Source organism: Urocampus carinirostris, chromosome 14 (genome assembly GCF_059441175.1).
Source record: "Urocampus carinirostris isolate Australia breed hairy pipefish chromosome 14, RoL_Ucar_1.0, whole genome shotgun sequence".
Classification (NCBI taxonomy): domain Eukaryota; kingdom Metazoa; phylum Chordata; class Actinopteri; order Syngnathiformes; family Syngnathidae; genus Urocampus; species Urocampus carinirostris.
In genome coordinates, this window is record NC_142362.1 from 18,228,654 (window position 1) to 18,250,725 (window position 22,072).

At 38.5% G+C, this 22,072-nt stretch overlaps 2 protein-coding genes across 2 annotated transcripts in view; both read right to left on the reverse strand.

Annotated features, from left to right (window-relative positions):
• LOC148352840 (unconventional myosin-X-like) overlaps nt 1-20,511 on the reverse strand; it is an 80,310-nt gene extending 59,799 nt beyond the window's left edge. Inside the window, exons 1-9 of the mRNA XM_088352330.1 lie at nt 20,427-20,511; nt 20,160-20,266; nt 17,691-17,820; nt 16,232-16,350; nt 11,897-12,043; nt 9,185-9,285; nt 8,982-9,048; nt 7,211-7,303; nt 4,487-4,555 (exon numbers count right to left, since the gene is read on the reverse strand). Coding sequence (XP_088208456.1) covers nt 4,487-4,555; nt 7,211-7,303; nt 8,982-9,048; nt 9,185-9,285; nt 11,897-12,043; nt 16,232-16,350; nt 17,691-17,820; nt 20,160-20,264 — 831 coding nt within the window. The 5' untranslated portion in view covers nt 20,265-20,266; nt 20,427-20,511. The remainder of the gene's footprint in view (nt 1-4,486; nt 4,556-7,210; nt 7,304-8,981; nt 9,049-9,184; nt 9,286-11,896; nt 12,044-16,231; nt 16,351-17,690; nt 17,821-20,159; nt 20,267-20,426) is intronic.
• The window catches only part of LOC148352842 (unconventional myosin-X-like), a 33,028-nt gene continuing 31,341 nt past the window's right edge, over nt 20,386-22,072 (reverse strand). Inside the window, exons 6-8 of the mRNA XM_088353504.1 lie at nt 21,346-21,452; nt 20,618-20,631; nt 20,386-20,511 (exon numbers count right to left, since the gene is read on the reverse strand). Coding sequence (XP_088209630.1) covers nt 20,386-20,511; nt 20,618-20,631; nt 21,346-21,452 — 247 coding nt within the window. The remainder of the gene's footprint in view (nt 20,512-20,617; nt 20,632-21,345; nt 21,453-22,072) is intronic.

Consider the following 22,072-nt stretch of genomic DNA (forward strand, 5'->3'; position numbering starts at 1 on the left):
GGCGAGGCATTGCCTACAACCAAGTGGCTAGAGAAAGAAAAAGTGAAAAAAAAAAACCCTCAAAGCTGCCAGAATGACAGGGATAACCATCAAATGTAGGGCTAATCTGTGGAAGGTAAGGGGCTTTGTTAAGAGCAAAAAGCACTACCGGGACAAAGATACCTTAGCAAAAAATCGTTATCTGGGCTTCCATAGTTGCAAAATGGTGGTTAAACATGTCAGCTTCTTTAAATAGGGTCGCAAATTGTGTAATGTAGTATTTTTATCCAACTCTTAACAGTAATACACACTGAGGCTTAAGGTAAATTCAAGGCATCACAGTAAAATCCTTATTTTACAGTAGGTTTTGAAAAAAATCTCGATTGAGATCGAAAAAGTGTGGGCAGGCAACATAATCCAATAACAAATGCACATTCTCTCCTGAGTCTACCGCTTGGCTCAAAGGGGAAGCCATACGATCTATACCGAAAAGGATTCACATAGAAAGGAGTTCTGTTTGTACGTGTTGCTTTAACGATTGGTTGATTTGATTACACTCATTTGTCAACTGCTCGAAGTTTGACGGCATAATTGTACAAGTAGGTTGGTGATTAGACGGAATGGAAAGAAAGACATATGGACATACATTATTGTCATCAATAATTTTGACAAGTTGAGAGAAAAAAAAAAGAACAAACATTTTGAGAGGTGAAATGAAGATTATTAGAAACTAAAAAAGAACTCAAAGATTGGGTGCGCTTTAAACACAAGGTTTTAGGATAGTATATTACATATTTGTGCAATGATTATTCATTCAAAAATAGTGCTGACCAACCACAATTGCTTAACATTGGATGCAATGTGAATCAAACCCGGATCGCTGCAGTAAGAGTGCGAAATGATGACTACATGACTAAAAGAATAGATGACATAGGAAAAAGCATTAGATTGTATCTTATAACACACTCTTTCTACCAGAGACAAATGTAAGGGAATGGATAAAAACAGAAAGTCGTGCGAGAAGATTTAAATATAGGCAAAAAAGCACGATGAGGGAAACAACTCTCTAGGGTATCCGATGATGAATCAGACTTTAAAGGCCAAGAAATAAATACTTTGTAAATTTTATGTTGGTATTGTGTTAATAGTTTACGTTGTCAATGAATGATTCAACAACATCACTTACATTACTTAGTTTGAGCTAGGGCTTCAACTATTATGTTAAAAATACACAAAAATACATACCAATGTATGCTATACACCTGCAAAAATGTAAGATACTTTATTGACAAAAACGGCTGTAGTTTGAGCTGTGAAGGGGTGAAACAAAATTTGACCCTGATCTTTAACCAAAAATTAAGGGTGTGCATTATACATAAGAGCACCTTATACACAATTTAATAATATAGCATTCCCTTGCCCTTTTGCATTTCAACTTTCGCATCCTTCGTGCATCAGGGATTTTTTTACTATGAATAACTTCCACAGATTAGTACTTGTTTCGTGGAATTACAGCATCACTTTACAAGTACATTTACACGCAAACCAATCTCAAGAACTGCCTTTCGTTCACTGGATTGGAGCAATATGAACGAATCGTTTATTGACAAACAAATAACACCGTATGCATGGCGTTTATGACCAATCCCATCAGGAGGGGCAAATATGGGGGACGTCAGTATGTCAATAGATGTCATTTTTCTATAATTCCCTTTTGGCATACATTAAATAAAAGTTTATTTGATTCAAGTTTAGGGTGATGGCCTAGCTACGCATACACGTGAGCCGATAGTGGCTCAAAGATATGCCCTTGTACCACGCGCCTCGCCCTTTTGACCAAAGCACTCGAAAGCAACTTCCTCTCGTTCTCCGAGACAAGAGCTCTGGCTAAATCTGAAAAACTGAACATCTCTGACAAGGTGCGCCAAAACAATGGAAAGGATAGCCGCCGATTTGGAGCTGGGGTCAAACGCTTCAAAGCAGCCATCGAAAATCTCTGCTCCTTTCACTTTTTAGCTATTTTCACTTCCAACAATACACCCACCGCTCCAGAAAACGCTACACAAGTCACTCACCAAATTGAACCAAGTATTATGCTTGTTTGCTCTTGCTTTAAAAGTGTACTCCATTGCTGTATCCTATCTGTTTACAAGGTGTGCTCGAAGGTGGCTTTCGAGAAGCATAGAATTATACTATACATGGACGCATACAATTGTTGCATTTTAGCCGTAGGAACAGAAAAGTAAATGAAAACATATATAATATTTTATGGTTCCTGATAAATACGTTTAATATGGGTGGTTATTTGTATTTGTAATATTTCTTTACAGCAAAGCAAGTGCCATATATATTGTTATTAAAGAACATGTCTACATAGACTTTTGCTTTGTGTTAAAATTGAAACCTCAGGGTAAGGCAGAGGACAAATGATTAAATTAGCAGCAGTAATTTCCTTGGCGGATATGACAAAGATCCTACTAACACAAACGACGGAGCAGCCCTCAGAGGAACACAGAAAAGCTGGAAAATGTGAGCTTGAGCGGGCTTTGACCCATCAGCTTTCATATCTTGACTAGATTTATGCTCCAATCTGCAGCTTGGCTTTCCCCCTCCCTACATTTGCTGGCTCCCTGTCGCAACAAAGCCGTGCATTCAGGAACAGAAGACAATTTAAATCAATCAAGCTAATGAACTCATTGCATTCACTGCCACACTGATCTGCTCCAACGAGTGCGCTGCCTCCTCTTCTAGACGAAACAAATGTGATTAGCTGTTGCTCGATGTCACGCTCTAAACATCATTGAGGGGTTTTAAAGTCAGCAACGTCGAATAGTCAAGGCCTGGTCCCCCAAAAAACAGCCTCATTTAGACGTCTACCTTCCATTCACAAACAGAATGTGTCGTTTTCCTCCTCAAAATTATGCAAACATTTTGCAAAATACTCCTAGCACTATGGGATTACAAACATTTAGTCTCAAAGTTGAACCATCTGGCTTGTTTCCTTTAGAGCCGTGACGTCATTGAAGGAACACAACCGTTTCATAATTGTGAATCCCGTTAACACAATATGTAATGCAGCTCCCAAACAGACAGCGATTGTAGTGAACAGCGATTGCATACCGCTCATTTCTGCTTGATGAAATTGGAACTTTGCTTACCCTATCGCTGGGGGGCTTGTGACTGTTTTGTTTGATGCTTCGATGTCCAAAAGCTGTGTTGGGGAAGTTTGCCTCCTCCCATTACAGAGTGCGTTCCTTGTTTACCTTTGCTTCCTTTTGTGTTTTTTGTCGTGTGTGCCACGGTCCGTATAATTTTGTCTGGCTAACTCCCTGTTGGCTCCTGGGCTGCCAAGGGCTTTCCTCTTTTTGTTTGATCCTGGTTGGTGCTCGTTGGCTTCCCACCGTGTGTTGTTTGGCTGGCTAGCCTGGTGTTAGCCTTGGTTTTGCTGTGTTCCTTGGTTAATACCCGCCCGGCTTTGTGTTCATCATCATAGCCGTTGCCTTTTATTTTTTGGTTCCTGGTTAGCTTCGCTGCTCACCAGGTGTTTTTCAGTAGGTCATCTTCGCGTTTTAATCCGAGGCTGCCGCTGCCTTTCGTTGATCGGTCCCAAGTGGCCTCCCATTGCCTCCGTTTTGTTTTTCCAATTAGCGCCTTTTTGGCTGCTCTGCATTTGTTGTACCATTACTGCATCCACCTGCGACACAAGGCTTAGGCATTCTCCCCAAAAACTACCAAAACTTTGCTCAAAACACTCATAACCTCTTCGACTAACGGACATATAAAACAATAAGGCTTGTTAGATTGCTCATGTCCCGCCGATGATGTCACAGCTCAGGATGACAAAGACAAGACATGCTGTCATCCAAATGCATTATCTCAGAAAATAATTGGAATATACCAATGAAATAGACACAGAGACTCGTAGCTACTTTGCGCTTCAGTTATCGCTGGTTCATTCCTTCGCGGGCAGAAAGGAATTTTTACATTTTTAAAAATCGAATAAATAAAATCCAGCGGATGTTATTCGCACCACTGAGGAATGTTCCTGGCAGCCATTCAATAAAAAATAAAAAACGAAAAATTAAATAATTAATTATCACTTTTCGCGGGTGCTTCTGGTCCCCAATAAACGCGAACACTAAGGGATCTCTGAATATAGATTTTAATAAAAAATCATACAATTACCTCACATCTGGCATGTTATGGAATTTGTGATTAACTTTTGTATACCATTTGGGAATACCTTCATTAAGACATCCTGAAGAAATAATGAGGATGATATCAGATATTTATTTCTCTCTGGGCATGAACACAATTGATTTTGATTGCTCCAGAAATCCAATATTATTGCCTTCATGTAAAATGTGTTCCGTTAAAACAATGCTTCGAGTCAGATGTGTTTGAGGATAGAAACGTTTGGAAAAATCAGGATAAAGGCCCTCAAGGACGAGAGTTTCCTACCCTGGGACTAGTCCGTACAAGTTTTAGCATGGTGCGTGTGTGTTACCTCTCCAGCATAGTGTTTAATCCCAAACTGATGGTCGGTGACTCGAGGCTTGATGTAGTACTGGTTTGCCTAACAAGAAAATAAAAAAATTGAATTAAAAATCACATTCTGAAACAGAATGGTCCTCTTTCAAAAAGTACTGTAAAGATGGCATATTAGAATCATGAGTATGACATTAGATGGAAAGAACTGCAAATATTTTACCAAGATGAAAATAATTATTTAGTTACCCATTTCTTTCTTTATATAGCTATCAATGGCAAGGGATACACACACATTTATTTTTTATTGTATTGTCAGAATGTTTTCTTCTCTAGTGGGATAATTTTTCATTTTTTGTGTAATTTATTTTAGTCATTTAGTCAAACATATTTCTCAAATGAGAAAAATCATCAAAATCATTACATTAAAGTTATTTCTTCTCAGATTAAGGACCATGATACAATTGTTATATATCAATTTTATATCTTAATTTATTTTAGTAAAATGTATTTCTTAAATAGGAAAAAAATTAAGTTATAAGGGTTATTTTTCATTTTTAGATATTCTTTTGATATTATTTAAATTAAAATATTTCTTAATTGAGAAAAAATATCAAAATAATCGAATTTAGTTTTTTTTTCTAATACTACCATAAAAAAGGCTTTAAAGCTAGTAAAATGAAAAAAGTGTCAAATATTCTTTTATGTGAAAAAAACACTTTCTTTTTTTACATTAAATCAACTAAGAAGTATGTTTAATATTGACAAATTTAGAAATAAAATACTCTTTAGAATTATTTAAAGAACCATTGAGAGATGATTTTAATGATCAACTAACAATAATTACTTTCAAAGATAGTTATTTTTTAATATGACAGTGAAGATATAGGTAGTCATTCCAAAAGTCTACACACACTTGATCAATTGCCAGACTTGTGGTATAAAAAAGGGAACCAGTTACAGAAGATGGTTTACCCATCATTTTGACCTAAATAACACATATTTTTATAGGAGGCAATGTAGAAGCATGAATGTTTTGAGCTAACATTGTAATTTCCAACTGTTCAGAGAATCTCCAAATGAGTTAAAGTTTAAACCTTATGTCAATACAGTAATTGAATGTTTAGTGCGAATACATAACTGTTAAGAAATAAGCTGAATTATGAAGATGTCATCATAATGTATTATTAAAAATATAACACATTTGCTCTAGGGAAGGAAATGTAGAAGCATGAATGTGTTGGGCTAACATTGTAATTTCCAACTGTTCAGAGAATCTCCAAACGAGTTATGCTTCAATAAAACAAAGTTCAAACATTATGTCAATACAGTAATTGAATGTTCAGTGCGAACACATAACTGTTAAGAAATAAGCTGAATTATGAAGATGTCATCATAATGATTTAATAAAAATATAACACATTTGCTCTAGGGAGGGAAATGTTAATCCTATTGAATACAATAGTTTTTGTTTTATCTTGCAAAATAATTATAAAAGAACCAAAGATTAGGTCGTTCATAGGGGTCAACCGATTATTGGTGGGCTGATTATCGGCACAGATAGTTGGGAGATTGAGGGGTATTGTTATCGGCATTTAATTTAATCGACGGGCCAATTATATTTATATTTAAAACTAGGTTATTAAGGCACAAATGCAGCCAAGCCTCTCTTCCTCCCTCCCTCTCTCTAGCCTTCTTTCTCTGACTACCTATCCCGCGCTTTCTTATTGGATAAGCGACCTGGGGCAGAGCCCCTCAAGCAGGAAGAATAATGTTAGAGCAGAGTAAACAGCAGCAGCTCTACTAACTCCTGAGTCGCAACATGACTGTGAATCAAGACTGCTGATAATATTGAGGTTTGGTGTAGAGTGTAAGGAAGAGGCAAGCCGTTTCTCTCGAAACGAATGTGGAGTAAGAAAGCTTGATGCATTTGAGAAAATGGTAGGAACACTTATTTTCAGCCACTTTTTACCACGGAGGAGGACCTCTCGAAGCACATCTTCCAAAAGCAAGTTACCTTTAACTTTATTTATGTTTGTAGAGCATATTATTTTATGAAATGTTTATTTTTTAATACAAAACAATACAAGTTACTTATACAAGCCTTAAACATAAAAGATATAGCACTTAAGCAACTTACAAACAAATTCAACTTACGAACGATCGTCTGGAACCTATCTCGTTCGTTAGTTGGGAAGTGTCTGTACCTTCATACGTATTTTTTGCACTGTTAGTTTTCGGTTTAAGTGAAAGACTAGTCAAGTTAGTTGTTTTGTAATTCTAATGTATTTCCTGTGAAATGTTTCAGAGAGCTTAGAAAGTTTAATTTAGATTTATAACAAATATTCTTTGTTTGTTTTTCCATTATTAAACATGTCTCACGCCAGTTTTTAAGCTTTTACAGCAATATATGAATATCCGCTCCAAATATCAGTCTTAATATTAATAATCTGTATCGGCCCTGAAAACCCATATCGGTCAAGCCTTAGTTTTTAATTTGTGGCTCTACGTAATCCTTTTTTGTGGCAGACAATGCTGATCAGGCTCACATTTCAGCATTGTTGCCTTCGCATGCGAGCGCGAGACGAGAAGATCGCGTGAGAGCCTCGGCACTGACGTTGGACCTCACAAACTGCGATTTTGCCCCCCCTGCGTCCCCGGATCGTTTTACGCGATAGCGTGCATATCTGTTAGCGTCTACTAAGGCGTTAAAAATGTGATAGGTATATGCGTGCCCACTCACGGCGTGTCGACTATGCAGTTTCTCCAGAAGGGTGTAGTCTGTGCCTTTGGGAAAACGGCTCTCCTCGTTGATAAGAGCCAACATGCCCAGTTTCTAAAAGACCAGGAGATGAAAGCAGGTAGAACTTAGTCTTTTCTTAAGTGGAAAAAAAAATAAGAAAAATGACTTTTAGACAAATACTAGCCAAAATCCCTCAGTGGTCTCAATATGAAATTCTGATAAAGGTTGCATTGGTGCTAAAGGATAAAATAGCAGCACCCTGAAACTGATTAGAATAATTAACGTAATTTTCAGGCTATTTTTGATTCTTGAATTCTGACAGAAAATAAATGTAGTAAATAGTTTAATTAAGGGACAAGTCAACCAGAATTATTTATTTGACCCAACTAGTCCAAATGCACCATTAAATTTTTACCTATTTTAGGGAGCAGTCATTTTGCTACAACTGTGATATCAGTTTCAGTGTTCAGTGAGTAGCAAAATGCCCATGCCCTTAATTGATAATAATAGTTCAATTTTTTTACTTAATTTTAATTTCACAAATGCAATAATGAGCAGACTGCTTTGCTTTGGACATATAATCTTATTGGGGCTTTTACTATAATGCGTTAACCTACCTACCTACCTACCTGGCCACAAAGTCACGCACCAATGTTAATATTTATTTTTTAATTTGATGCCACAGTTTGATTTACTTGGAGACGGCAGACCTATAACTTCTTTAATTAACATTGGTGCGTGACTTTGTGGCCACCCTGTGTATATATATATATATATATATATATATATATACATACATACATACACTATGTATGGCAGCAATAACGGAAATCAAATGTTTACGGTAGTTGGCAATGAGTCTTTAAAAAGGAATTTTTTCCCACTCTTCTTGTTTTCTGTTTCAAATCTCCCATATTGGAGGGTTTTCTATACATACAGTATATATATACATACATACATAGAGTATGGGCAGCACGGCGGCGCAGTGGTTAGCGCTTGTGCGGCACAGTTCATGTCATGGGAACCTGTTGTGGGTTCAAATCCAGCTCCAGACTTCCTGTGCGGAGTTTGTATGTTCTCCCCGTGCTTGCGTGGGTTTCCTCCGGGCACTCCGGTTTCCTCCCACGTTCCAAAAACATGCATTTCAGGTGAATTGGCCGGTCCAGATTGTCCCTAGGTGTGAATGAGCGAATGAGTTGTCTGTCCCTGTGTGCCCTACGATTGGCTGGCAACCAGTTCAGGGTGTCCCCTGCCCACTGCCCGGAGATGGCTGGGATGGGCTCCAGCCCCCCCGCGACCCTGATGAGGATAAGCGGTACGGCTGATGAGATGAGATGAGACATAGAGTATATATATATATATATATATATATATATATATATATATATATACAGTATATATATAATTGTAATTTTTTTTCAATTTTTTTTGTTAGACAGATTCATCTTGGCTCCAGATCGTCTTGGTCACCGGAAGCAGACAACCTCGTTGTAAATTACTAATATTGTATTATTCTACTTGTATTCTTAATAGAATGACTTGCTGTGAGTAAATAGGTGCCGTGTTGTGTTTGTCAGGTTTAGTATCACTTAATAAGAGGAATTGCACTAATGAATAATTGGAAAAATTATAAGCAAAACACCCGCGACCCTACTGAAGAGAAGCGGTGCAGATAATGGATGGATAAGCAAAGCAATGAGCAAAATATCCTGCAAATGGGGTAAAATTATTTTTTTGCGAGGTAAATATGTAATTTCCAGCAACACTGCACCTTCTCAATTAGATCTAGACACTCTGCGTTGTCCATCCAGTCGATGGCCTCCCATTGGATGCCTTCCCTGCAAGGACAAAGATAGAGAAACAAGCGTAAATAAATGAGAAGAGGTAAATAATGGTGGTATTAAGCAAAACTAGCATGTGACAAAACAAAAGAGCTTCTGCTTGTGACAGTGGGGAGAGAAAACATCACATTACCGGTTATATTCAAGCTGCTCAAGTGAGAAGATGTGCTTGTTGAAATACTCTTGGAGCTTCTCGTTGGCGTAATTAATGTTGAATTGCTCAAAGCGGTTGACCTGAGTGATGAAAATAAAATCATATTCTTCTCTGGATTTCTTTTCAGCATTGAATTTGTCTTTTCAATCATGTTTCAAGAACTGACCTTTTTACTGGGATTTTAACTTAAAGGCCAGCTATTTATGTACTGTATTTTCTACACAAAAACCCAAAATTGATCAGAAATTTAAACGTGCACCTAATAATCCAATAGGCCTACAAATATATATATATATATATATATATATATATATATATATATATATATATATATATTGCTGAGCACAATTGCATATATGAGCGTCGAGTCCCTGCCACCTGGCCACTAGGGACATAGATTACATAGGAAAAGGCAATATATCTTATCTCATTATCACACTATTTTTCGTCATGGTACTAGATACAAATATAAGAGAAATGAGAAAACAGTGATTAAAAGTCTGTTTAAAATTTTGTTTCACTTTTTCTCAGCTCAAACTAAGCATTGTAAGTGACAAACGCTGTTAAGTACATGCAGCCATGCGTTTATTAATATTTCAGGACGACCGAATTACTTCTCACAATGCTTTTCTCTTCATTCATTTCAGAATTGTTGTGCGAGTCAGTGATTCCATACTGAATTTTAATGGTCCATGAGCTTTTCTGTACCACGGACCGATTTAGTGTCTGAGAATATTCTTACCGCCTTGGCCAATGATAACAACAACATTGTGGCACTGAAGTTAAAAAATTATGTGATGATGACATAAACCTAATGCCTTTTCGTGTGTTGTCTGTATCCGTAGTAGTCTGGTGTATAGGATCTGGCGCTCTCTTCACTGCGATCTGGGTTCACTTCTGTTACATTCAATCCGATTTTTGCACTTATGATCACCCATTAATTTTGATTGATCAAGCACTACACAAATATGGTACTTAATTATTTTTAGTTTAACCCTAAACCTTACTGTAGTTTTAATTCAATACGCCTTATACTTAAGTGCGTCTTATAGTGCCGTGGAAAAGTGCTATGATTTCCGTGTTTTTTTTGCATGTATAAAAGGTTTCAGATTATCAAACCAATTAGTATCACACAGAATTACAAAATGCAGTTTTTAAATGTTGATTCCATTTATTGAGGCTCAAATACAAAATCAAAACCTATATGGCCCTGTTACAAAGGAATTGCCCCCTGAACTTAATAGCGACTTGGGCCGCGATAACAGAAATCAAATGTTTACGATAGTTGGTAATGAGTCTTTCAAAAAGCTACTTTCAAAACGTCTACTTTGCAAAACTGTTTCAAATCTTCCATATTGGAGGATTTACTAGCATGAACTGTCACAAGCGAAAAAGGCAGTGGACCCAAATGCGTAACATTTCACACAATGCTTTATTCAGGGATCGGGGAAGTCAGGGTGAGAGGAAAAAGACAGCGATCAGGTGTTCGCTGGAAAGGAAGAGCAGGAAGCCCTCGCGGCCGGTGACAGGTGGCAAGTCGGGTAGCTGGGACAGGAGAACGAACCGTGGTCATGGATCGGAAGCAAATCGGGTAGCAGGGACAGGAGAATGAAGCGTGGCCGGGGATCGGAATCAAGTCGGGTAGCCGGGACAGGGCAACGAAGCGTGGTCCGGGATCGGAAGCAAGTCAGGTAACCGGAGGTGATCGGGAAGCCAGGCACAGGTGATCAATACAGGAAACAGGGGACGGAATCAGGCAGGATGCAGGAACAGGTCGAAATCAAAACGGGAGCCAGAGTCAAAAAGTGCTTGCCTTGCATGTGCAGAGGTTCGCTGACGGACCGACAGAGAGTGACCGAGAATGAAGTGCTTAAACAGGGAAAATGATAATTAGGAAACGAGTGGCATCTGGGCTTGAAAATATGAGCGCAGGTGAGGGCAAATAGCAGGCAAGTGACAGAATCGTGACATGAACTGCCCGTTTAAGGTCTAGGAACTCTCCCATGGATGGCATTTTTGGCCAGTGTTTTTTATTAATGTTGGCCCCTAATTGAGGCCAACAAGGCCTGCAGTTTCTTGGATGTTTTTTCGAGGTTCTTTTGTATCAGTCGTCGCACTGTTGATGTATTCTTAGATAGTCGACCACTCCTGGGAACATTTGCCACTGTTCCCAGTTTTCTCCATTTGTGGATAATGGCTCTGACAGTGGTTTGCTGGAGCCCAACAGTCTTGGAAATGGCTTTGTGACATTTTCCAGACTAATAGATTTTAATAACTTTTTTGGGGGGATTTCTTTAGATCAGGGCATGTCAATTGCGTTTTTGTGATTTTGTAGCCTACTTCACTTTGTCTAACAGATTCAATTTAAGTGAATTCTTGATCTAACACAGGTGGCAGCAATCAATTTTGAACTTAGCTTTCTCAAGACGGTGGTTAGTCACAGTTTTTTTGTGATATAACAAGGGTTGTATTACTTTTTCACATTATTCACATACAGATAGGTATTTTATTGTTTTTGTGTGTTAGCAAATGGAATCAACATTTCAAAACTGTACTTTGTATTTCTTTCGGTTATCTCTGTGTGATAATAAAATCGGGTTGATGACCTGAAACACCTAACTCAGGCACAGAATATATGAAAAATATATCACAAAAAAACTCATTTTAGTGCCAAAATGCGGTATATCTAACCTCAAAATTCTCAAATCCAAAGATGTCCAGGATGCCGATGCACTTAAAGTTGTCTTTGCCTTTAATCTTCTGGTTGATTCTCATGATGATCCAGGAAAAACACTGTGAGTAGAGTGCCATGGCAACCGAATCCCGGGAGTCCACAGCCTGTAGCGCATGATGCAACGCGAGGTGAGGAGCGGGTTACCTTAAGTGACCCAAGACCGGTTAAGGTCGGCTGTTCAGCTGAGTCTTTGTTGTGTATTGCACTCGTTCTATGGGCAGGATTGTTTGTTTTCACAACAGGTTACAGAGTTTAGTACAGTCTTTTCCTCTGTGAGTTTTTGGATGGTAAAAAAAAAGTCTTCAAGAATTCAGGATTGTAACTTAAGTGCAAATAGGAGAAAGATGTCACATGAGGTTACATAAGTTACATAAGGTTAAAAGTAAACTAACTGAAGGACAGAACACCCTGGGGGATGGTGTCCCCCGCCTTATGATGTTTTTTTTACAGTGTGCAATACAATGTGTTTTTGGTCCATCTTTATGGTATTTTTACAACTATATAAGATCAGCCACAAATAATTTTGCGTGCCCCAAATTTTTTTATCGGTCTGTTATTGGTTGACGTAATGTAAAACACTGTGCTGCTATTGATGTTCGCAACGCATCGTGAAAATGCCCATTATGCCTTTCTCTCTCTTCATTCAGTCCAGAATCCTGTGTGCATTGTAAAAATACAATACTGATTTTATTCACTATGGGTCCCAAAGCTTGCAGTGATGCTAAAGGTAAAGGAAAAATCATGATGACCATGGTAACAACAAAAGAAGGCTCGGGCATTATTAATATCCCTCTATCTACCCTGGTCATATCCCTCGCTCTGAAAATGCTGGTCTATTAGTGATCCCAAGAGCCAAGAAGAGAACCGCAGGTTCAAGAGCGATCTCCATTCAGGCCCCGGTGCTCTGGAATGCTCTTCCCCCTGAGATTCGATCCGCAACCTCAGTGGAACTGCTTAAATCTAGTCTGAAAACAGACTTCTATTCTATTTGTTATTGCAACATCGATTGTAGCCGGGTCATTCTGGAAGGGGAATTACCCCATGTGCGGTCCCTTCTCAAGGTTTCTTCATTTTCCTCATGTTGAGGTTTTGATTTTTTCCTTGACCTCATGTAGGTTTTAGATCAGGGGATGGTGTAACAATAGTCTGTGGTTGGCAATAACCTGTTGTCTGTGCAGCCCTTTGAGAATCTTTGTGATTAAGGGCTATACAAATAAACATGACTTGACTTGACTCATATGCACTTATGTTAAACATACATACTATTATATACTATTTTGTTATTATAATGTGTTTACCCGAAGAAACAGGGGTTTAAATTGGATCAGCTAATTACCATAAGTTTCTATCCCACGCTATACAATAAGTTCACCATACGCTCCCCACCTCAGAAAGAATTAATGTAATTTCTCTGGGGTTTACTGTATTTTATGTTACAATAACTAAGCCATTTCTAATCTCTGAATATTTCATAAGATCAATTTGATACATTTTACGTTTTACGTCTGGTTGGGGAAATGGCCCATGTGCCCATTTCAGACATCAAACAAAGCCTATGAGCACAAACCCTTGCCCAGCCCTGGTATAAACCTAATGCAATTTTTTTCTGATCCGAAAATAAAGCTTCAGCAACAATGGCGCCCACCATCCATCATGCCCTGTCACCTCCTGCCACGGAAAAGAAAGCCGGTGGCTCCAGGATCTCCGTCACATGGGCAAAGGGAGGAAAAATGGTTGTTTGTCCCAGGCCAGGGAGGAGCGGTCTCGGTTCATGGAATTGTGGGCGGTCGTAGGTTGGAAGACCCCTGCTTACGCAGAAAAGGGGCCTTTCTTGCTAAGTCCAGCAGTGGGATAATGCTCTCTATTCATGGAGGAGCTGCTTCAAAGGGCAGACAGAACAAGCAAGACCGAACAAGTGGACAGCACAGCGTCTTTGTTCCGTTTTGTGAAATGAGCTCTTTTTGTGGAGCGAATAAAGATTCCTTTGCGTATTTACTGGCATATGAAGGAAGGGGGGGGGGGTGTAGACGTCATAAAGGTCAATGAATGTACACGATTACACAATTGAAATGAATCAAAATTGAGTTATTCTAATACCACAAAACCAACAATGAAAAACAGTGGGCAACTGTCTGGAATTGCGGGCTGCATTGGGTTGAAAAATTTGGCCAAGGACCTGATCCTGGAGACCTATTCAATGTTTTCATTTTTGAATAGATATACATGCAGACATGTTATATTTCTTAATAATTGTTTTCAAGCGATCATTTTCAATCAATTGGTTTTGAAAGGCTCACATAAAGCAAAATAATAAATTAGGTTCTATATTAGGGGTAGGTCATAATAGAAAGATGATTCCGATTTTTGTTTTGTTTTTAGGAGGGAGCTATACCACCATATATTTTAAGACAAATTTCAGCAAAACCGCAAAACCCGCTCTCCAGACAACATCTTATTTTTAGCACATTTTATTTCACCGTGTGACATTAGATAATTTGATCAAAGAGCCTGTATCCAATATCAACAAATATACCACTTAAAAACGGTCTCCCTCTCGCATTTACTTAAGATCACTGAGGCTCATTTTGACCTTCATGTTTTTTCATAAATATTGGTTTGAAAACAAAGTGCAAGCACAGTTCTTTTGTAAAAATGTATTTATGTGTTTACCTCCGGTGCAGACGGCGCTTAGCAGAGAGGTGCGCTGTTTGCATAGCTCCGTCCACCCCTACTGCTCACCTAATTAAATTGCTCTATGTGCTTGAAGGACATTTCAGTTTTTATGTGGGTTTTCATTATGAAGTGTCTCAACAATGAACCTAAATTGTTTAGTGAGCTTCCATATAAAGGATTCCTAATCAATATATAGCCAAAATGGGGTCTGTTAGTGTGACACCTTGACTGAAGTAAATTTGTTGTAGTTTGGTAGTATTTCTGTAGTATTATTTTTGTTGTAGATTCACAAGGGGACAATGTGAACAAAATTGGCACCGAAAACATATTTATGAGTGGTACTTTATATACTATTATATTTATTTTCATTATATTTTGACTAGGGGCAGCACGGCGGCGCAGTGGTTAGCGCGTGTGCGGCACAGTTCTGAGGTCGTGGGAACCTCCTGCGTGGTTTCAAATCCAGCTACCGGCCTTACTGTGCGGAGTTTGTATGTTCTCCCTGTGCTTGCGTGGGTTTCCTCCGGGCACTCCGGTTTCCTCCCACATTCCAAAGACATGCAATTCTGGTGGATTGGCCGGTCCAAATTGTCCCTAGGTGTGAATGGGCGAGCAAGTTGTCTGTCCCTGTGTGCCCTGCGATTGGCTGGCAACCAGTTCAGGGTGTCCCCTGCCCACTGCCCTGAGATGGCTGGGATGGGCTCCAGCCCCCCCGCAACCCTACTGAGGATAAGCGGTGCAGCTAATGAGATGAGATATTTTGACCATTTTCGTTTGGCAGGGCAAATGAAAAAGCTTGTCAGGTTGCGTGCTTCTGGTCTAAGTCATATAATTCCTTTATTTAGTAATTAGATTTCCCGCCCTCCCCCCACCCCCAAAACACTTTAACAAGAAAACTTTTTTCTCTTAAAAAAAAAATGTTTATGGATCACGATTTAATCTTTTTTTTTTTTAACATGACTCATTTCGCCATTATTGAGTGAATCTACAATAGTAATAAAATTCTCTTTTTTTTACAGATACAAAATATTTATATCATAGAATTTCATCTAAAAAAATGAAATACGGTCATAAAATGATTGGAAAATGACCTGTAATATCGCTTGGAATTCTACATAAAACTATTTTTGAAAATTTTAAGATCGGCCTTACGGTACATGACAAATATTACAACATGCTGAGGTAGATTAGCCCTCATGAATCATTAACTGAGGCCTGGCTATATATTGTCAGGCACACTTTAAGTGAATTATTTCAGTGTTTTTAAAATGAATAATGGCAGTGTCTGCCACCACAGGAGAAGTCTCCAAATTCATCCCCCCCGATCATGAACTCCATTGTGCTTTTGACTCAGATCGCTATCGCCACGGCTTCATTGTGCCGGGAAATCTGGCAGACAAAAAGCAGGAAATGGTAGGGAGTCACGCGAGCTATGTGGAGGGGGTCCTAATAAATATAACTAAAACTACGTAAAAGAAACTAAACAAAACGTTAGATTTTTATTTTTGATGAATTTGTGGTATTTGTAAAGCGTTTTTTTGTCTTTATTTCTTGACTTAACCCTTTAAAACCTATGTACTATCAGTTGAGTTCTGTGCATAGTGGACTTGATGCAATACCTGCTCCACGGTGAGTGGGGAGCAGATCTCCTCTCCTCGAAGGATCATGGAACGCTGGGTCAGTACCTCAGACAGCTGGAAGGAGTCCAAACCAAGCAGCTCACTCACGTTACTGACCACTGAAACCACAGAGATAGTTTTTTTTTTTATGTTTAATTGGTTGTTTCACCAAGAAAGTAACTAAGTTCACTTGTATTTTGATGCTCAAGCCTTGTGTTTGTCACACTTTTGGTAATTTATTTTTCTGTTACTTTTCCGACTTCAACTTTTTAATTAATACAGCAAAACCCCATACGGTGACACTGCCTTACAATGTTTACAGTGTGTGAAGTAAGGTGTTTATTAGCCCCTCTTTACAGCATTGTCCCCATTATGAAGCATCAACAACAAATTATATGCTTGCCTCAAAACGTATATAATTCAAATAGTTCAGTGTCTGTGCATACGTAGTTACGTCTATAAAATGCCTATTGTGCTGTTGGTCGATTTCAACTAAATTGCTGGTCTGCATCATAAAAAAGACTAACCTCCCACAATGCCTTCCTCTTCATTCAAGTTTAGAATGACATATGCTTTGTAGGCGTTAAAAGTCAACAATACAACACTTTTTTTTTACAGTATTTATTCCCAAATGGTCCCAATGATTTTTTTATTTTTATTATTAATGCATGGAAATCTTTTAAGGACATAACAATTCTTGCAAGTGCTAATCCTCAGTAGGGCCACGGGTGCTGGAGCCCATCCCAGCTATCTTCGAGCAGTGGGCAGGGGACACCCTGAACTGGTTGCCAGCCATTCGCAAGGCACACAGAGACAGACAACTCACTTAGGGACAATTCGGACCGGCCAATTGACCTAACATACATGTTTTTTTTTAATGTGGGAGGAAACCAGAGTGCCCGGAGGAAACCCACGCAAGCACGGGGAGAACATGCAAACTCCACACAAGAAAGTTTGATCTCATGACCTCAGAACCGTGCCGCACATGTGCTAACCACTGAGCTGTCGTGCTGCCCTTCATTTAATCATATGCACACAAATATCACATGTAAGTAGTACTTACTTTACCCTATTTTGTCATAATAAAGTTTTTATCTGAAGTACCTGGGATTTGGAGCACATTAGCTATGCTTTGTCATAGGTTTCTATCCCCTGCTATACGTAAATTTCACTTTGCAACCTCACCTTATAATGTATAAATGTTGTATCTCGGGGGTATACTGTAAAGATCGATCCAATTGTACATTTTTCCTGCAACATGGGAAAACTCTGCCAAAAACATGAAGATTTCAGTGCTTTTCAATATTTGGTGGGCAAAACCAATTATTGATGCATTTTAAATTAATAGACACTTTCTACAAGAAAACAAATCTAACTTTTAGAGACTGTTCTTAATTCTTTTATGAGCTCACTTGGCACGCTATGTGAGCCCCCCTCCGGCTTTCTTTTCCTTTCTAACCTCCTTTGGACATGATTTGAGCTCCTCCCGCTGTCATAAATTCGATGTTTCCCATCTGGAGGACCGCGGACAGCAGCTTGAACACATCTCGGATCTCCTCCTCACTGAACTCCATCACCTGCAGCGCTGCCTGTATCGTATTACATACAGTGCCACAAAATAATTCCATAAATGCAAATAACCTTTAATAAAAATAGTAACAACAATAAGTCTACTTTTAGTTAGCACTTTTCTGCACACAATTCTCAATGGAAACAATATTCATGCAGTCACACATTACTACATACCGTATGTAATGCCCTTGGGCAGACTGACAGAGGCGTGACTATCACTGTGCTCCTCAGACTAACACCAAACATCTGCACCATTGTTAGATGAGTGCATTTGGCACGGGAGGAGATGTGTATAAAGTGTCTAGCCAAAGGACACGCGATTTAGAGGGAGCAGCATTTGGACATAAGACATCACTTCACCTCTTAGGTTTTATGATAAAGGAGGCTTTTCTCACTCCCAAACGAAATGCTTGTTTTTTTTAAATAGTAAAATTGTCTTTTCAAGTATGTTGCAAAAAACCTCACATTGAAAAATTAACAAATGACCCGAAAAAAATGATGACATCTTGAAGCTGAAGGCTTGAAGGAAATTTACCAAATAATTTTGAATGCTTCTTCTATCAATCCATTTAACTCATTATCATGTGTTACATCATAATAACAGTCATTTGTTAATCAATTTAGAAATGATCACATGGTTTAAATCTTTTCTTCCTTTCATCCTTCTTCACCTTACTTTCTAATACTGATGATTATAGACATTCATCAATATTGGTGGGAAAAAAGTGCAAGAATAAGAAGCATGAGACTCTGGAAGTACAGTTTTAGTCAATTTTAGAGAGTTAATGTGGGAAATGGTGTCACTGTGTGGTGCCAAATAACTATTTTCAAGTGATAGGCAGTATTGGTCAGTTGAAAAGTATTTATTTTACCCATTCAAGCAATAAAATAACATTTATAATAGATAATAATATACAATATAACAATCCTTGATTCATTTTCCTAAACAAGATGAACATCAAATATCAGGATAATGACTTAAATTGATTAAAATCTTTATTATTACTAGTAGTATAAGTAGTAAAGACGCTCCCTTACTTATGAACATTCGAGTTACGAAAAACGGTAGATATTTTTTTCGGGTTGTCGAAAAAATACATTGCTGCAAGTTTGATTTTGTATTGTGCACCTTTTTCTGAGCACAGGACAGTGCTGTAGTGTTTCTTTACGCCGCTACCGGCGTGTGGTGCTGTGAGAGCTCACCCAGCATCCCACCTGAAGAAGAAATCTGGCTTCCTCTTCCTATTTCGTGTGTAAACATACTATACTGTATCTCCAGCGTGCTAAGAACTTTGACATTATTATTGTTTAATATCTCGTTCATCCATTAGATATGGTTGGTGTAAAGTATAAAGAACAGGAGAGCCGTTTCTTTTTAAATGAAAGTGGAATGAGAAAATTTGATCCTGTTGAGAAAATGGTTGGATCGGTTTATTTCGGCCACTATTTACCACGGAGGAGAAATTCGCAAAACTATTAAAGCTGATCTTCCAAAAATAAGTTAAACTTAACTTTATTTATCTTTATTGAGCATAATATATATATATATATATATTTTTTTAGTACAAAACAATGCAGGCTTCCTATACGAGCCTTAAACATAATTATATAAACCTTAAACATACATTCCATACAAAATATAGCACTGAAGCAACTTACGAACAAATTTAACTTACAAACGATCATCCGGAGCATATGTCGTTCGTAAGTAGGGCAGTGTCTGCAGTAGCATTAATAGAACGGAATAGAAATGTCTCTAGTGTACATGAGATTTGACTTGGCACTCCTCGGTAAACATGTGATAGACTTAAAAGATGAAAAAAGGATGAAAATGTATATAAGATAGATAGGTAATAATTACCAGGCAGTGGTTATAAACTGTACAAAGTTGTATATAGTGGGGGTTTTTAAGGGTTATTGATCTATCTTCGTTATTCATTATCCATTATCCGTTATCGGTCAGTTCATTATATGCTACAAAGCCTAGGAGCCGGGACACTTACTCTCAGCCAAAAGGCTAAGCTAAGGTCCTAGCCCTAAAGCCTTGTTGCGATCATTAATAATGCAATAACATTTACAAAAAAAAAATCACAAAATTGAGAAATAAATAAAATATAAATATAGCTTTTGTGTCCTTGTTTTGGGTGGTGGTGGCTCAAATAATAGTCATACGTAGGACTCAACTATAATTCTGCCATTAAAATAAACTCTTGAACATATTTTACGCACGGTTTTACTTTGATTCCCCCTTAAACATGTTGAGCTCATCTGATCATTCGTAATCTTATCTCTTTGCGCGCCAAGATTCTTAACTCGTAAAGTAAGGTTGTGGCGCTATCTAGTGGTGTTTACTGACCATGACGCTGTCAAAAAGCTGCTTGTCATCCAGGCTGTTGTCCTGCACACATCCTGACTGGCTGAGGTAGTGGTACGACTCAGGACCTTCAGATAGCAAGTACATGTCTACAAAAAAAAAAAACATACATTGGGCGCACCTTCACTTGCTTGATTATACAGCACAAACACACAGTACTATCGTAATATATGAGAACATTTAAAAAGAATTATGAATCTCAAAATGTTTATCCATTGTATTTTGCTATGGGTTTTTTAAACTGCAAACCTCTGTGGTCCTTGTCAGCCCCTGCTAAGAGCGCGTAGAAGATGTGGTAATTTCGCTCCCCAGGATTTTGACGCACCACGCGGTTCTTTGAACGAAAGAGCAGAAAACAATAGTAATCTCTGATCACCATTTTCCCTATTAGTTTTTGGTATTTCCTGGATTTCCTAACGAATGTTTTAATGCAGGCCTACCTTTTCCAGCAAATCTGATGGGAGAGTAAAGAAGAAAAAAAGCAAGCAAGTGACAGTGTGCAATAATTTACTATTATAGTAAGTTGTAGCTTAACAGTCTTCAAGTAAAATGAATAGATAAGTAATTTAACACCACTAGGGGTCACTATATAACACACACTGGTGGTTCAAAGGTGGGGTGCGGGATTTGAAACTTTGTTACTCTGCCATCGTCTCCTGCCTTAAAATGATGATTGCAGCCATAGGCAACTTATTCATGATGAATGTGCAAGAACATTTCTTAGACACACTCAAATAAACTATTCCTTGTTCATCTTTTTGGGGGTTTGGGTTGGCGTTTCCTTCTTTTGCCATTTTATGCTCCACTGACAAATTATTATTTTTTTTAAAAACCTGCGTGGACAAGCGTGACGTCTCTCACCAGGACTCCCTCAACCCCCTTTCCTCGAACCTAATGAGCTCCACCCCGAACAGCGCTGATAAAAGTAAGGTAAAATCCCTGGCGCAATGTAAAATAAGTCCTAAGGGCTATTTGAACTCAGTTGGCCATTTTTACCACATAGTTATTGTAGAGAATAGTTAACTTTCAACCGTTTAAGGCCACTTCGAACAATGCAGCCCACCTTCACAAGCGATGCCACAGTCGAGGCAGTGGTGTACAAAATACATATTATCAATTTATATTGTCATATAATACTGCTGATGGATACAATCAATTATGCAGCCACCCTGGATGTTTCCATTTTGGGAGAAGTGGAGCTGGATGAACTTTCCGAAGCGACTGGAGTTGTTGTTGTACACCGTCTTTCCATTGCCAAATGCTTCCATGATGGGACTGTTGGAGCAAACAGCAAACATTATTACTCTAAGACTGGAATACTAGAACAGTAGTATATATCCATCCATTATCTGCACTGCTTATCCTCAGTAGGGTCGCGGGGGTGCTGGAGCCCATCCCAGCTATCTTCGGGCACTGGGCAGGAAACACCCTGAACTGGTTGCCAGTTAGTCGCAGGGCACACAGAGACAGACAACTCACTAGCTCATTCACACCTAGGGACAATTTGGACCGGACAATTAACCTCAAATGCATCTTTTTTGGAATGTGGGAGGAAACCGGAGTGCCCGGAGAAAAACCACACAGGCATGGGGAGAACATGCAAACCCCGCATGGGGAGGCTGCACTAGCTGGAATTTAACCCTGGATACTACCCAAAAAAGATTACACCTATTTTTTTCACAGGCATGAAGGGTGTGGAGGATGTACTGTAATGTATTTATTTGTGTATAGCACGCACGTTCATTTTTGATTAAAAATGATGATAAAATTGTGTTTGACTTTTTCTATGCTCATGCATTGATATTAACAAATGGTGTTCAATACATGTGTCCATGATTCAAATATTTTTGACAACTATGAACACAATACCAACATCAAATTTACAACGTATTTAT